This window comes from Cherax quadricarinatus, chromosome 25 (assembly GCF_038502225.1).
Source record: "Cherax quadricarinatus isolate ZL_2023a chromosome 25, ASM3850222v1, whole genome shotgun sequence".
Taxonomy (NCBI): Eukaryota; Metazoa; Arthropoda; class Malacostraca; order Decapoda; family Parastacidae; genus Cherax; species Cherax quadricarinatus.
Genome location: NC_091316.1, coordinates 29,997,199 through 30,015,606, shown reverse-complemented (window position 1 = coordinate 30,015,606; position 18,408 = coordinate 29,997,199). Strand labels below are relative to the sequence as shown.

Sequence of the window (18,408 nt, the reverse complement as noted above, 5' to 3'; positions counted from 1 at the left end):
TTTTGGTAAGGGTTTTGCAGTAATGTGATTATTATTATTATTATTATTATTATTATTATTATTATTATTATTATTATTATTATTATTATTATTATTATTATTATTATTATTATTATTAATATTATTATTATTGCAATGACAAAATGTAAACAGCTTTTCTAAGTCATCATCAACCAAAACAAGACCAACAGCATCAACAACAGCAACAACAACAACAATAACATCAGTAACAACACCAACAACAGTATCATTGTCAGTTGTGATATTTGGTTTAAAACCGACAAGTTGAAGATTAAGACACTTATGCAACATATGGGAATCTTTAGTGAAGAAACGTTTCGCCACACAGTGGCTTCATCAGTCCAATACAAATCAGAAGGGTGTAAGGAGAGGAGAAATTTGAGGTAATCAGTCCCTCTGCCTGGAGTCGAGGGACTGATGGACTGAACACATCGACTCCAGGCTGAGGGACTGATTACCTCAAACTCCTCCTCTCCTTACACCCTTCTGATTTGTACTGGACTGATGAAGCCACTGTGTGGCGAAACGTTTCTTCAATAAAGAGTTCTATATGTTGCATAAGTGTCTTAATTTTTTTATTCAGTTAAAAAATTCCTCAACAAAACAACAACATAATAACAAATCAACAATAAAAGTTACTCAACATAAAATAAAATAATCCATGAGAAATAAAAGGCTCATATAAGGAAGAATCATTTATTGAAAAAGGAATGTCAAATGATAATTACACTGGTGAAGCTATAGCTCCTGGACCCCGATATTCCATGCAAAGTACTTTCAGGCCTACGAAATTCCTCATAAATTATTACAAGGCCCTCGATATTCCTCCCAGGCTACTACTAGACCTAGGGTATTTCTAATAATGTACTAATATGCTTGCGATATTCCTCACAGGGAATTACTAGCCCTACAATAACCTCACAAGGAATTACGTCTACGATATACCTTAGCGAGAGTGAAACATTAAGTTGAATGATGTGTTGAAGAGTGTAGTCTATGACTAGACCTTGGTAAACAAGACACAGTGATCGTGTGTGTGGAGCACGTATCTGTGTATCGGATACATGCATCACATACAACATTATACATCCTGTATCCTAATTTTGTAAGGGTCGCTCTATGCTAAACTTGACAAGTGTCAAAGAGAATCTGTCGGATGTATTTGTAATAATTATTTATGTGTATTTCTTTTAGCCAGTAAGAGCTAGGTCGGGCAAGTGGCTGCGTCGTAAACCTACGACGGAAAATATAGCTGTCACATAGGTAGGCCTGCCCAGGAGGGCGTCGCAGGTCTGCGTAAAATGGCAAGAGACCTGCTAGCTTTGTAAACCTAGCCAATACGGTCTAAGGCAGAAGAGCTGTCAGCATTTTAGGCCTGCCTAAAACAATACACAGCCTAAGGCAAGACAGATGTCAGCTATATTAGAGTACCTAACATGGCCTAAGGCAGGACAGAAGTCAGCAAGGGAGGCCTACCTAACATGACCTAAGGCAAGACAGCATCTAGCTTTTAAGGCCTTATACGGCCTAAGGCAGAACAGGAATCAGTGCAGTAGACCTACCTAAGACTGCCTAAGGTAGAACAACATCAGGCACGTGGTAAGCACCAGCTGATAGCACTTAACAGCCAGTCAGTAAGATGAATCATCTGTTACGGCAGATGTGCAACTCTGGGCCAAGATTATCTAAGTTCCAGTCATAACAAAAATCACTATGACGAGGATAATTCTGGTTCCACTCATTCTAGAGCCACTATGACCAATCATTCTAGAGCCACTAGGACCAATCATTATACAACCACTAGGACCAACCATTCTAGATCCACTATGACCAACCATTCTAGAGCCACTATGACCAATCATTATACAGCCACTAGGACCAATCATTCTAGATCCACTATGATCAACCATTCTAGAACCACTATGACCAGCCATTCTAGAGCCACTATGACCAATAATTCTACAGCCACTAGGACCAATCATTCTAGAGCCACTAGGACCAAACATTCTAGAGCCATTAGGACCAATCATTCTAGAACCACCTAGATCAATCATTCTAGAGCCACTAGGACCAATCATTCTACAGCCACTATGACCAATCATTCTACAGCCACTATGACCAATCATTCTAGATCCACTATGACCAATCATTCTAGAGCCACTATGACCAATCATTCTACAGCCACTAGGATCAATCATTCTAGAGCCACTAGGACCAATCATTCTAGAGCCACTGGGACCAAACATTCTAGAGCCATTAGGACCAATCATTCTAGAACCACCTGGATCAATCATTCTAGATCCACTATGACCAATCATTCTAGAGCCACTAGAACCAATCATTCTAGAGCCACTAGAACCAATCATTCTAGAGCCACTATGACCAATCAACCTACGGGTTTAGCGCTCCCCCATGATTATAATGATAATAGGACCAATCATTCTAGAACCACTAGGACCTATCATGCTAGAACCACTAAGATCAATCATTCTAGAGCCAGTAAGACCAATCATTCTAGAACCCCTACGACTAATAATTGTAGAACCAATGGGACCAATCGTCCTAGGACCAATAATTCTAGAACCCCTAGAACCAATCATTCTAGAACCCCTAGAACCAATCATTCTAGAACCCCTAGAACCAATCATTCTAGAACCCCTAGAACCAATCATTCTAGAACCCCTAGGACCAATCATTCTAGAACCACTAGGACCAATCATGCTAGAACCACTAAAACCAATCATTCTAGAGCCTCACGGACCAGTCTAGTTCCAGTCATGAGAAACATATTTATTTCTCTCATCGTCATGATATAAGCTCTTTTTTCAGTGGTAATTAAAAAACATTTTCACATTTGTATTTGAGCTTGACAAGAGCAGAGAGCAAAACATTAGTGAGCTGGGCAAGGACAGTGCTGTGCTCTCTTGTAAACAATAGTGAGCTGGGCAAGGACAGTGCTGTGCTCTCCTGTAAACATTAGTGAGCTGGGCAAGGACAGTGCTGTGCTCTCCTGTAAATTTCGTTTTGCACTATTTATATTAATAAGTTTCGCATGAACATATATTTTTCAATTTTCTTAAAATAAAAGTATATTTAGTTCTCATTTTGTAAATAATTATCACCTTTATATTAATGATGTTCGTCCATTATTCTGTTATAAACAAGTAATGAAAACTAATAATTTCTTAAGTAATGTTTACAGTATTAACGATACCTTAGCACCGATCTTGACGATAGATGTCTCAGTTTAATCTTGATTTTAGTTACTGTTAACGGCATACACGTCAGCATTGTTAAGTCAGTAATACTGGTGCGTACGACACTCTCACGGATGCGTAAATCAAGACTGTTGATACTGTCGATACTTCGCTTCAGTATATGAGTACTTTATGCCTTGGTATGTTAGCTTCATACCAGTCTGATAGGTACTAATACTGGTGGCAGTACTACAACGCACAGCCATATCAGGAGAATTATAATAATTATCACAGGATTATCATCATCAATGTCTATACTGGGCCTGTCATCACGACAGTAATCGAGGCCCCTCATAAAATGAAGTTTTCCACAAACTTTTACCAGCACAAGAGAACACTGGTAAAGGAATTTGCTTACACTCACAGGTTCTTTACTTTGAGTCACTTGTCAACACAAGAGAACTCGGACTGAGAATCACTGGGTTTTTTTTCACTTCCCCGTCAAGAACCACAGTCTCGACGTCTTGACTGCTGAACGTGGAATTATCCACTCCAGTAGTTTCTTTCCTCTTAGAATCCAGCAGAATCTTCGGTACGTGTTTCTGCGGGAAAGTTAGTTCGTCTTCGACGGCTTTTCTTTCGAAGTCCGAATTTTCACTAACAATGAAAAGACCAGAGTTGTTGGCACCCAAGTGTTTGTTTGGTGGCCTCTGGACCTTCTTTTTTCTGCAGGGTGTTGCAATGTGGAAGTTGACGTCGGAAAGGACGAGGGAGGTCCGCTGGGCATCCAGGTCTAAGGGCTCCAAAGGTTTGCCAGTAGATGGCAAGACATGGTGATTGAGACGCTCGCTGACGAATCTCAGTGACATGGGCTTCACAGCACTGGAACCTTCCTCGGACTTGAGGTCGTCCACGTTATAGCTTCTTGAGGTGGACGAAGCTATGATGAAGCTGTGTGAGAAACGAAGTGTGTGAGGTGAATTATAACTCTATACTACTACTGCTACTACACAATTAATAATAATAATAATATTAATAATAATAATAATAATAATAATAATAATAATAATAATAATAATAATAATAATAATAATAATAATAATAATAATAATAATAAATTATCATATATTTTCACACACACACACACACACACACACACACACACACACACACACACACACACACACACACACACACACACACACACACACACACACACACACAGTAAGACGAGAGAGAGGGGTGGGTTGATTGCACTTTTTTGGACTGCAAGAAGGCCTTTGACACAGTTCCTCACAAGAGATTAGTGCAGAAGCTAGAGGATCAGGCACATATAACAGGAAGGGCACTGCAATGGATCTGAGAATAACTGACAGGGAGGCAACAACGAGTCATGGTACGTGATGAGGTATCACAGTGGGCACCTGTGACGAACGGGGTCCCACCGGGGTCGGTCCTATGTGAACGACATGATGGAAGGGTTAGACTCAGAAGTGTCCCTGTTCGCAGATGATGTGAAGTTAATGAGGAGAATTAAATCAGATGAAGATCAGGCAGGACTTCAAAGAGACCTGGACAGACTGGACACCTGGTCCAGCAAATGGCTTCTCGAATTTAACCCCGCCAAATGCAAAGTCAAGAAGATCGGGGAAGGGCACAGAAGACCGCAGACGGAGTATAGGATAGGTGGCCAAAGACTGCAAACCTCGCTCAAGGAGAAAGATCTTGGGGTGAGTATAACACCGAGCATGTCTCCGGAAGCACACATTAACCAGATAACTGCTGCAGCATATGGGCGCCTGGCAAACCTGAGAACAGCGTTCCGATACCTTGGTAAGGAATCGTTCAAGACACTGTACACCGTGTACGTCAGGCCCATACTGGAGCATGCAGCACCTGTTTGGAACCCGCACTTTATCAAGCACGTCAAGAAATTAGAGAAAGTGTAAAGGTTTGCGACAAGGTTAGTTGCAAAGCTAAGGGGAATGTCCTATGAAGAAAGGTTAAGGGAAATCGGCCTGACGACACTGGAGGACAGGAGAGTCAGGGGAGACACGATAACGACATATAAAATACTGCGCGGAATAGACAAGGTGGACAAAGACAGGATGTTCCAGGGAGGGGACACAGAAACAAGAGGTCACAATTGGAATTTGAAGACTCAGATGAATCAAAGGGATGTTAGGAAGTATTTCTTCAGTCATAGAGTTGCCAGGCAGTGGAATAGCCTAGAAAGTGACGTAGTGGAGGCGGGAACCATACATAGTTTTAAAACGGGGCTTGATAAAGCTCATGGAGCAGGGAGAGAGAGGACCCAGTAGCAACCGGTGAAGAGGCGGGGCCAGGAGCTAGGGATCGACCCCTGTAACCACAAATAGGTGAGTACACAAACACACACACACACACAGCCCCATCAAGTGCTAAGTCATGAAGATCGGGGAAGGGCAAAGAAAACCGCAGACCGAGTGCAGTCTAGAGGGGCCAAAGACTACAAACCTCACTCAAGGAAAAGGATCTTGAGGTGAGTATAATACCGAGCACATCTCCTGAGGCGCACATCAATCATATAACTGCTGTAGTGTGTGATAAATGGTTTAAAGAGGAGACAAGTTGAAGATTGAGACACTTATGCACCATGTGTGAATCTTGATTGAAGAAACGTTTTGCTACACAGTGGCTTCATCAGTCCAATACACCTTTCTGTTTTGCATTGGACTGATGAACCACTGTGTGACGAAACGTTTCCTCAATCAAGATTCCCATATGTTTCGTAAGTGTCTCAATCATCAACTGCTGTAGTATATGGGCGACTAGCGAACCTAAGAACTTGGATTCCGACATCTCATTAAGGAGTCGTTCCGGACCCTGTTCACCGTGTACGTCAGACCCATATAGGAGTCTGCAGCACCAGTTTGGAACCCTCACCTAGTCAAGCACGCCAGGAAAGTAGAGAAAGTGCAAAGGTTTGCAACGAGACTAGTCCCGGAGATAAGGGGCATGTCCTACGAGGAGAGGTAAAGGGAACTCGACCTGACGACACTGGAGGACAGGAGAGATAGAGACATGATAACGACATACAAAATACTAAGAGGAATACACAAGGTGGACAGAGACAGGATCTTCCAAAGATGGGACACAGCAACAAGGGGTCACAGTTGGAAGTTGAAGACACAGATGAGTCACAAAGACGTTAAGTAGGAAGTATTTTTTCCAGTCATAAAGTTTTCAGAAAGTGGAACAGTCCGGAAAGTGGAGGCAGGTACCATACATAGCTTTAAGAAGAGGTATGATAAAGCTCCTGGAGCAGGGAGAGAGTTGACCTACCTGTGACAAGTGAAGAGGCGGGGCCAGGAGCTATGAATCGACCCATGCAACCATAGTTAGGTGAGTACACACACGCACGCACGCACACACACACACACACACACACACACACACACACACACACACACACACACACACACACACACACACATATACACACACACAAACACACACACACACACACACACACACACACACACACACACACACACACACACACACACACACACACACACACACACACACACACACACACACACACTGAGGAAAGACAGAGGGAACAGGGAGGGTGGAGGAGTGGCACTGCTGATCAAAAACCGATGGAATTATGATGAGCTGGAGAGAGGAGACAGCGGAGAAGCAAGTGATTACATAGCGGGAACGCCTCACTCTGGAGGTCCCAAGGTGGTAATTGCAGTGATGTATAACCCACCACAGAACAGCAGGAGGCCAAGGCAAGAGTATGACGAGAGCAATAGAGCGATGATTGACACACTGGCTGCAGTGGCCAGAAGAGATCATGCATGCAGGACAAAGCTCCTGATCATGGGCAACTTTAACCACAAGGAAATCGATTGGGAGAACTTGGAGCCATATGAGGGCCAAGATACATGGAGGGCTAAGATGATGGAGGAGGCACTGGAAAACTTCATGTACCAACACGTAAGGGACACTACAAGAGAGAGAGAAGATGAACCAGCAAGACTGGACTTAGTATTCACCTTGAGTAGTGCAGATATTGAGGACATCACATATGAAAGACCCCTTGGGGCCAGCGATCATGTGGTTTTAAGCTTCGAATACACAGTAGAGTTACAAGTGGAGGGAGAAGCAGGAAGGCCAGGACGAATGAAGCCAAACTACAAGAAAGGGGACTACACGGGAATGAGGAACTTCCTGAACGGGTTCAGTGGGACAGAGAACTGGTAGGGAAGCCAGTTAATGAGGTGATGGAATATGAAGCAACAATGTGCAAGGAGGCTGAGGAGAGGTTTGTACCCAAGGGTAACAGGAATAATGAAAAAGCCAGGATGAGCCCATTGTTCACCCAAAGGTGCAGGGAGGCAAAAACCAAGTGTGCTAGAGAATGGAAGAAATATAGAAGGCAAAGGACCCAGGAGAATAAGGAGAGCAGTCATAGAGCCAGAAACGAATATGCACAGATAAGAAGGGAGGCCCAAAGACAATATGAAAACGACATAGCAGCGAAAGCCAAATCTGACCCGAAACTGTTATACAACCACATCAGGAGGAAAACAACAGTCAAGGACCAGGCTAAGGAAGGAAGGAGGAGAGACAACAAGAAATGACCGTGAAGTATGTGAGGAACTCAACAGGAGATTCAAAGAAGTGTTCACAGAGGAGACAGAAGGGGCTCCAGAAAGACGGAGAGGTGGGGCACACCACCATGTGCTGGACACAGTGCACACAACCGAGGAAGAAGTGAAGAGGCTTCTGAGTGAGCTAGATTCCTCAAAGGCGATGGGGCCGGATAACATCTCTCCATGGCTCCTGAGAGAGGGAGCAGAGGCGCTATGTGTGCCCTAACAACAATATTCAATACATCTATCGAAACAGGGAGATTGCCTGAGGCATGGAAGACAGCAAATGTAGTCCCAGTCTTTAAAAAAGGAGACAGACATGAAGCACTAAACTACAGACCAGTGTCACTGACATGTATAGTATGCAAAGTCATGGAGAAGATTATCAGAAGAGTGGTGGAGCACCTAGAAAGGAATGATCTCATCAACAGCAGCCAACATGGTTTCAGGGACGGGAAATTCTGTGTCACAAACCTACTGGAGTTCTATGACATGGTGACAACAGTAAGACAAGAGAGAGAGGGGTGGGTGGATTGCATTTTCTTGGACTGCAAGACGACGTTTGATACAGTTCCACACAAGAGATTAGTGTAAGGGAAGGCACTACAGTGGATCAGGGAACACTTGTCAGGAAGACAGCAGCGAGTCATGGTACGTGGCGAGGTGTCAGAATGGGCACCTGTGACCAGCGGGGTCCCACAGGGGTCAGTCTTAGGACAAGTGCTGTTTCTGGTATTTGTGAACGACATGACGGAAGGAATAAACTCAGAGGTGTCCCTGTTTGCAGATGACGTGAAGTTGATGAGAAGAATTCATTCGATCGAAGACCAGGCAGAACTACAACGGGATCTGGACAAGCTGCAGACCTGGTCCAGCAATTGGCTCCTGGAGTTCAATCCCACCAAGTGCAAAGTCATGAAGATTGGGGAAAGGCAAAGAAGACCGCAGACGACGGAGTACAGTGTAGGGGGCCAGAGACTACAAACCTCACTCAAGGAAAAAGATCTTGGGGTGAGTATAACACCATGCACATCTCCTGTAGCTCACATCAACCAAATAACTGCTGCAGCATATGGGTGCCTAGCAAACCTCAGAACAGCATTCCGACATCTTAATAAGGAATCGTTCAGGACCCTGTACACCGTGTACGTTAGGCCCATATTGGAGTATGCGGCACCGATTTGGAACCCACACCTAGCCAAGCACGTAAAGAAACTAGAGAAAGTGCTAAGGTTTGCAACAAGACTAGTCCCAGAGCTAAGAGGTATGTCCTACGAGGAGAGATAGGGGGGACATGATAACGACATACAAAATACTGAGAAGAATTGACAAGGTGGACAAAGACAGGATGTTCCAGAGATTGGACACTGTGACAAGTGGAGACAGTTGGAAGTTGAAAACACAGATGAATCACAGGGATGTTAGGAAGTATTTCTTCAGCCACAGAGTAGTCAGTAAGTGGAAAAGTTTGGGAAGCGATGTAGTGGAGGCAGGATCCATACATAGCTTTAAGCAGAGGTATGATAAACTTCACGGTTCAGGGAGAGGGATTTGGACAGACTGCGGACCTGGTCCAGAAACTGGCTCCTGGAGTTCAACCCCACCAAGTGCAAAGTCATGCAGATTGGGGAACGGCAAAGAAGACCACAGACAGAGTACAGTCTAGGGGACCAGAGACTACAAACCTCACTTAAGGAAAGGGATCTTGGTGTGAGCATAACACCAGGCACATCTCTTGAGGTGCACATATACCAAATAACTCCCGCAGCTCATGGGCGCCTGGAAAACCCAAGAACAGCATTTCAACATCTAAATAAGGAGTCATTCAGGACCCTGTACACTGTGTACGTTAGGCTCATATTGGAATATGTAGCGCCAGTTTGGAACCCTCACTTAGCCAAGCGTGTAAAGAAACTAGAGAAAGTGCCAAGGTTTGCAACAAGACTAGTCCCGGAGCTACAGGGTATGTCCTACGAGGAGAGGTTAAGGGAAATCGACCTGAAGACACTGGAAGACGGGAGAATTAGGAATGATAAGATAACGACATATAAAATAGCGAGAGGTATAGACAAGGTGGACTAAGACACAATGTTCCAGAGATGGGACACAGCAACGAGGAGTCACAGTTGGAAGCTGAAGACTCAGATGAACCACAGGGATGTTAGGAAGTATTTCTTCAGTCACAGAGTTGTCAGGAAGTGGAACAGCCTGGGTAGTGATGTAGTGGAGGCAGTATCCATACATAGCTTTAAGAAGAGGTATAATAAAGCTCACGGAGAGGGAAGAGTGACCGGGTAGCGGGCAAGTGAAGAGGCGGGGCCAGGAGCTGTGAATCGACCCCCCCAACCACAACCAGGTGAGTACACACACTCAAACACACACCAAATAACTGCAGCAGCATACGGGCGCCTGGCACAATGTATATATATATATATATATATATATATATATATATATATATATATATATATATATATATATATATATATATATGTATATATATATATATATATATATATATATATATATATATATATATATATATATATGTATATATATATATATATATATATATATATATATATATATATATATATATATATATATATATATATATATATATATATATAAAGGTGGCATATACGGTACATGTTGTTACGTGTGTATCACCGATTATAAGGTGAAAATCTCATCCAGCTCCTCAGAGCTGGGGCGTGTGCCCAAAATACAGCAGGCATTACCCCTTTGAACAGCCGCACTGAGCCGCTGGAACAGAAAACTAGCTACCCTGGGATCCCTAGTTACCCTGATGAGTCTTTTTCCCAGCTCCTTAAGGAATTTAGATGCATTCTTTCCCCATGAGCCAAGGGTCTCTGAGCCTATGGGAACAAACATATAATGATGGGCAGGTTCTCCATATTTCCTAGACTTTTGGGACTCCCTGAAGCTGGCAGCTGCCCTTCCTTCCTCCCTGGTGTATTGGAGATAGGTATCAGCCAAGGTAGATGCACATGTATAGTCCCACACCACCTGCTTCCCATCTGTCCAGGCTTGAAGGGTGATACCATCTGGACGCTTTTGGCTGCCATCAGATCTGCATAGCTGGGATGGCTCCCTTACTGCTGGTCATCCGGCTGTTGTGAGGCTCCTCTTGATAATGTTATTAACCTCCTCATGTCTTGCAATCTTTCCCTCGGATTTACGGCATACAAGACCATGGTACCCGAATCGGTCTGCTGCTTCACTACCACAAATACACCTGTGTTCGGCGAGAATAGGGGCGGCAAGTCGAAGGGCAACACCGATGCGGATGGTCTGTGGGTCGAGGCGTGTGCCAAGGCTGGAGTTGGGAACAGCCAACAGAAAATCCCCTGCATGAGGAGCTCTCACTGCCAGGAGGCGGGCTCTATCCTTCCCTGACACACTCTGAAGCACTGTTGAGGCAATATTTTCCACTATTGGACTATCCCAGTGCTATTGTTTGTAGTTGTTGGGGGGAGCAGGTCTGGTTTCAGAGCCCGTTAGATTATCCCAGATCATGGCTCCGTCAATGAACTTTTGGTCCTGGGCTCCAATCTTGTCCCTAAGATGTTCAGGGAGAATCGCTGCTACAAGCCCTCTGGATGCAATACACGAGGACAGAAAAGCAGGTAGCGCAATCTGTGATGACTTGCGGACACCAATGCCTCCTAGTCTGACTGGAAGTGTAGCTTGGTTCCACTGCCCGTCTTCTAGAGTAAGGTTAAGTACTTTCGTAAAAATCTGCCTCAGGATACTGTCATATTCGTGCAGTATAGGGTTATCATATGAAGGTGCACATCTTAGGAAATATGTCAACCTGAGCAGACTCAAGCACTTTGTGAGAAGGTACAAGGCATCGTGGGTGTCCAGATTGCCTATTCGTTGTTCCATTCTCCTTAACTCTTCCAATTTCTTCCTGAGAATTGTGTCAATGGCATTGCTTCCCAGAGGTGCTCCTAGCAAGACACTATTTGTGGGGGCAATGACTGCTGCTCCTGGTAGTGTTGATCTCACTGCATTTATCACTTTGGATGGATTCAATATATATATATATATATATATATATTAAAACTGGTCAATTAGCAAGAACTCATTTAAAATTAAGTCCTTTCTAAAATTTTCTCTTATACGTTTAAAGATATATTTTTTCCATTAATGTTAATGTAAAAAAATTTAATTTTGTACCAAAAGAATCTTAGAAAACTTACCTAACCTTATTAAAACAAGCGCAATTTATTTTAGCCTAACCCAACTAAATATATTTTAGATACGTTTACAGTAATTTAATACTAAACAAATACAGTGAAATATATTTTTCTCGTTAGGTTCAGAATGATTTTGGCGAAATTATTGCATACACAAATTTTCGCTTGTCCTATAAGGCAAGATGAGCGTTGCTATTTAAGCCAAGATCGCAAGTTCTGCCTATTCGGCACGACATATATATATATATAATATATAATATATATATATATAATATATATATATATATATATATATATATATATATATATATATGTATGCATGTTGTTTTCTGAAGAAAGTGAAGAGAAGCAGCTGCTCTTAACTATAATTCACAAAGAAAGTTAAAGCTTCTGGGTATCTAAACATAAGAGTGAATTATGTAGTGATGTAATAACACAAGTGAATCATGAAGCTGGTGAAGTCTGGATCCTCACCAGGATTTGTTTATTTTTTATATTGGGAACATATGCTGTACACTGAGCTGTTTCTTGCCTCGGCACATTTCAAAACCTTTGAAATGAGATGAGACACAATAACAGCTCATCGAGACTTCTTATGATCCCTACTGATTTACAGTTTACCTATAAATATAATAAAATTATAATTCTGTCACATACAATGAAGAAGCATTAACATTCTACCTAGCAGCTTCATCAGTAAGATTTTATATAGGCTCTATGTACACAGTATATAAAATTACATGAGAGTGGTCTCCAGAACACACAAAGTGACTTATTTCCACTAGAGGTGATTGTTCCTTTCCTGAGTAAACCATCATCATGCTGCACTAAACTGGACCCAGCATGGTACTTCCTACTCACATGAATATGCAGGTCATGAGGAGGTTAGCTGCAGCACCGAAGAAGAACTGAGCACCGGGAAAGACGTGTACGGTAGCGTGGTAGATGGCGGTGTAGAGAGAGAAGATGACCATAGCGATGGCGCCGTCCAGAGCTCCCATCACTGCTGACACCTTGCCTGTGGCCGGCCACACCAACAACATCGTTAACATTGCTTAACATCACATTATATAAATTAACAAGTCGGCCGTCTCCCACCGAGGCAGGGTGACTCAAAAAGAAAGAAAATCCCCAAAAAGAAAATACTTTCATCATCATTCAACAATTTCACCTCACTCACACATAATCACTGTTTTTGCAGAGGTGCTCAGAACACAACAGTTTAGAAGCATATACGTATAAAGATACACAACATATCCCTCCAAACTGCTAATACCCCAAAACCCCTCCTTTAAAGTGCAGGCATTGTACTTCCCATTTCCAGGAGTCAAGTCCGGCTAAATAAAAATAACCGGTTTCCCTGAATCCCTTCACTAAATATTACCCTGCTCACACTCCAAAATATCATTCGTCTCCATTCACTCCTATCTAATACGCTCACGCACGCTTGCTGGAAGTCCAAGCCCTTCGCCCACAAAACCTCCTTTATCCCCCTCCCTCTAACCTTTTCGAGGACGGCCCCTACCCCGCCTTCCTTCCCCTCCAGATTTATACGCTCTCCATGTCATTCTACTTTGATCCATTCTCTCTAAATGACTAAACCACCTCAATAACCCCCTCTTCAGCCCTCTGACTAATAATTTTATTAACTCCACACCTTCTCCTAATTTCCACATTCCGAATTTTCTGCATAATATTTGCTCCACACATTGCCCTTAGACAGGACATCTCCAGTGCCTTTAACCGCCTCCTTGCTGCTGCATTTACCACCCAAGCTTCACATCCATATAAGAGTGTTGGTACTACTATACTTTCATACATTCCCTTCTTTGGCTCCATAGATAACGTTTTTTGTCTCCACATATACCTCAATGCACCGCTCACCTTTTTTCCTTCATCAGTTCTGTGATTAACCTTATCCTTCATAAATCCATCCGCTGACACGTCAACTCCCAAATATCTGAAAACATTCACTTCCTCCATACTCCTCCTCCCCAATTTTATATCCAATTTTTCTTTATCTAAATCATATGATACCCTCATCACCTTACTCTTTTCTATGTTCACTTTCAACTTTCTACCTTTACACACACGCCCAAACCTTTGCAATTTTTCTTTAGAATCTCCCATAAGCACAGAATTATCAGCAAAAATTAACTGTGTCAATTCCCATTTTGTATTTGATTCCCCATAATTTAATCCCACACCTCCCCCGAACACCCTAGCATTTACTTCTTTTACAACCCCATCTATAAATATATTAAACAACCATGGTGACATTACACATCCCTGTCTAAAACCTACTTTTACCCGGAAGTAGTCTCCCTCTCTTCTACACACCCTAACCTGAGCCTCAATTTTTATTTTATTTTTTTATTATCACACCGGCCGATTCCCACCAAGGCAGGGTGGCCCGAAAAAGAAAAACTTTCACCATCATTCACTCCATCACTGTCTTGCCAGAAGGGTGCTTTACACTACAGTTTTTAAACTGCAACATTAACACCCCTCCTTCAGAGTGCAGGCACTGTACTTCCCATCTCCAGGACTCAAGTCCGGCCTGCCGGTTTCCCTGAATCCCTTCATAAATGTTACTTTGCTCACACTCCAACAGCACGTCAAGTATTAAAAACCATTTGTCTCCATTCACTCCTATCAAACACGCTCACGCATGCCTGCTGGAAGTCCAAGCCCCTCGCACACAAAACCTCCTTTACCCCCTCCCTCCAACCCTTCCTAGGCCGACCCCTACCCCGCCTTCCTTCCACTACAGACTGATACACTCTTGAAGTCATTCTGTTTCGCTCCATTCTCTCTACATGTCCGAACCACCTCAACAACCCTTCCTCAGCCCTCTGGACAACAGTTTTGGTAATCCCGCACCTCCTCCTAACTTCCAAACTACGAATTCTCTGCATTATATTCACACCACACATTGCCCTCAGACATGACATCTCCACTGCCTCCAGCCTTCTCCTCGCTGCAACATTCATCACCCACGCTTCACACCCATATAAGAGCGTTGGTAAAACTATACTCTCATACATTCCCCTCTTTGCCTCCAAGGACAAAGTTCTTTGTCTCCACAGACTCCTAAGTGCACCACTCACTCTTTTTCCCTCATCAATTCTATGATTCACCTCATCTTTCATAGACCCATCTGCTGACACGTCCACTCCCAAATATCTGAATACGTTCACCTCCTCCATACTCTCTCCCTCCAATCTGATATTCAATCTTTCATCACCTAATCTTTTTGTTATCCTCATAACCTTACTCTTTCCTGTATTCACCTTTAATTTTCTTCTTTTGCACACCCTACCAAATTCATCCACCAATCTCTGCAACTTCTCTTCAGAATCTCCCAAGAGCACAGTGTCATCAGCAAAGAGCAGCTGTGACAACTCCCACTTTGTGTGTGATTCTTTATCTTTTAACTCCACGCCTCTTGCCAAGACCCTCGCATTTACTTCTCTTACAACCCCATCTATAAATATATTAAACAACCACGGTGACATCACACATCCTTGTCTAAGGCCTACTTTTACTGGGAAAAAATTTCCCTCTTTCCTACATACTCTAACTTGAGCCTCACTATCCTCGTAAAAACTCTTCACTGCTTTCAGTAACCTACCTCCTACACCATACACTTGCAACATCTGCCACATTGCCCCCCTATCCACCCTGTCATACGCCTTTTCCAAATCCATAAATGCCACAAAGACCTCTTTAGCCTTATCTAAATACTGTTCACTTATATGTTTCACTGTAAACACCTGGTCCACACACCCCCTACCTTTCCTAAAGCCTCCTTGTTCATCTGCTATCCTATTCTCCGTCTTACTCTTAATTCTTTCAATTATAACTCTACCATACACTTTACCAGGTACACTCAACAGACTTATCCCCCTATAATTTTTGCACTCTCTTTTATCCCCTTTGCCTTTATACAAAGGAACTATGCATGCTCTCTGCCAATCCCTAGGTACCTTACCTTCTTCCATACATTTATTAAATAATTGCACCAACCACTCCAAAACTATATCCCCACCTGCTTTTAACATTTCTATCTTTATCCCATCAATCCCGGCTGCCTTACCCCCTTTCATTTTACCTACTGCCTCACGAACTTCCCCCACACTCACAACTGGCTCTTCCTCACTCCTACAAGATGTTATTCCTCCTTGCCCTATACACGAAATCACAGCTTCCCTATCTTCATCAACATTTAACAATTCCTCAAAATATTCCTTCCATCTTCCCAATACCTCTAACTCTCCATTTAATAACTCTCCTCTCCTATTTTTAACTGACAAATCCATTTGTTCTCTAGGCTTTCTTAACTTGTTAATCTCACTCCAAAACTTTTTCTTATTTTCAACAAAATTTGTTGATAACATCTCACCCACTCTCTCATTTGCTCTCTTTTTACATTGCTTCACCACTCTCTTAACCTCTCTCTTTTTCTCCATATACTCTTCCCTCCTTGCATCACTTCTACTTTGTAAAAACTTCTCATATGCTAACTTTTTCTCCCTTACTACTCTCTTTACATCATCATTCCACCAATCGCTCCTCTTCCCTCCTGCACCCACTTTCCTGTAACCACAAACTTCTGCTGAACACTCTAACACTACATTTTTAAACCTACCCCATACCTCTTCGACCCCATTGCCTATGCTCTCATTAGCCCATCTATCCTCCAATAGCTGTTTATATCTTACCCTAACTGCCTCCTCTTTTAGTTTATAAACCTTCACCTCTCTCTTCCCTGATGCTTCTATTCTCCTTGTATCCCATCTACCTTTTACTCTCAGTGTAGCTACAACTAGAAAGTGATCTGATATATCTGTGGCCCCTCTATAAACATGTACATCCTGAAGTCTACTCAACAGTCTTTTATCTACCAATACATAATCCAACAAACTACTGTCATTTCGCCCTACATCATATCGTGTATACTTATTTATCCTCTTTTTCTTAAAATATGTATTACCTATAACTAAACCCCTTTCTATACAAAGTTCAATCAAAGGGCTCCCATTATCATTTACACCTGGCACCCCAAACTTACCTACCACACCCTCTCTAAAAGTTTCTCCTACTTTAGCATTCAAGTCCCCTACCACAATTACTCTCTCACTTGGTTCAAAGGCTCCTATACATTCACTTAACATCTCCCAAAATCTCTCTCTCTCCTCTGCATTCCTCTCTTCTCCAGGTGCATACACGCTTATTATGACCCACTTCTCGCATCCAACCTTTACTTTAATCCACATAATTCTTGAATTTACACATTCATATTCTCTTTTCTCCTTCCATAACTGATCATTTAACATTACTGCTACCCCTTCCTTTGCTCTAACTCTCTCAGATACTCCAGATTTAATCCCATTTATTTCCCCCCACTGAAACTCTCCTACCCCCTTCAGCTTTGTTTCGCTTAGGGCCAGGACATCCAACTTCTTTTCATTCATAACATCAGCAATCATCTGTTTCTTGTCATCCGCACTACATCCACGCACATTTAAGCAACCCAGTTTTATAAAGTTTTTCTTCTTCTCTTTTTTAGTAATTGTATACAGGAGAAGGGGTTACTAGCCCATTGCTCCCGGCATTTTAGTCGCCTCATACGACACGCATGGCTTACGGAGGAAAGATTCTTTTCCACTTCCCCATGGACAATAGAAGAAATAAAAAAGAACAAGAGCTATTTAGAAAAAGGAGAAAAACCTAGATGTATGTATATATATATATATGCATGTGCGTGTCTGTGAAGTGTGACCAAAGTGTAAGTAGGAGTAGCAAGATATCCCTGTTATCTTAGCGTGTTTATGAGACAGAAAAAGAAACCAGCAATCCTACCATCATGCAAAACAGTTACAGGTTTTTGTTTCACAGTCATCTGGCAGGACGGTAGTACTTCCCAAGTATATTCCATATACTTGCAACATCTGCCACATTGCTCCCCTATCCACTCTATCATATGCCTTTTCTAAATCCATAAATGCAATAAAAACTTCCCTACCTTTATCTAGATACTGTTCACATATATGCTTCAGTGTAAACACTTGATCTACACATCCCCTACCCACTCTGAAACCTCTTGCTCATCTGCAATCCCTCGTTCTGTCTTACCTCTACTTCTTTCAATAACCCTACCATACACTTTTCGTGGTATACTCAGTAAATTTATTCCTCTACAATTTTTACAATCTCTTTTGTCCCCTTTCCCTTTATATAAAGGGACTATACATGCTCTCTGCCAATTCCTAGATACCTTCCCCTCTTTCATACATTTTTTAAACAAAAATACCA

General features: G+C 42.5%; 1 protein-coding gene across 5 annotated transcripts in view; it reads right to left on the bottom strand.

The window, feature by feature from the left end:
* Positions 1-703: 703 nt before the first annotated feature.
* LOC128689941 (proton-coupled folate transporter) overlaps positions 704-18,408 on the bottom strand; it is a 187,628-nt gene continuing 169,923 nt past the window's right edge. For all 5 annotated transcript variants that reach the window (XM_070088685.1, XM_070088682.1, XM_070088684.1 and 2 more), the window contains 2 exons: positions 12,952-13,108; positions 704-4,169 (listed from right to left, as the gene is read on the bottom strand). In XM_070088685.1, the coding sequence (XP_069944786.1) occupies positions 3,650-4,169; positions 12,952-13,108 (677 nt within the window). In that variant the 3' untranslated portion in view covers positions 704-3,649. The remainder of the gene's footprint in view (positions 4,170-12,951; positions 13,109-18,408) is intronic.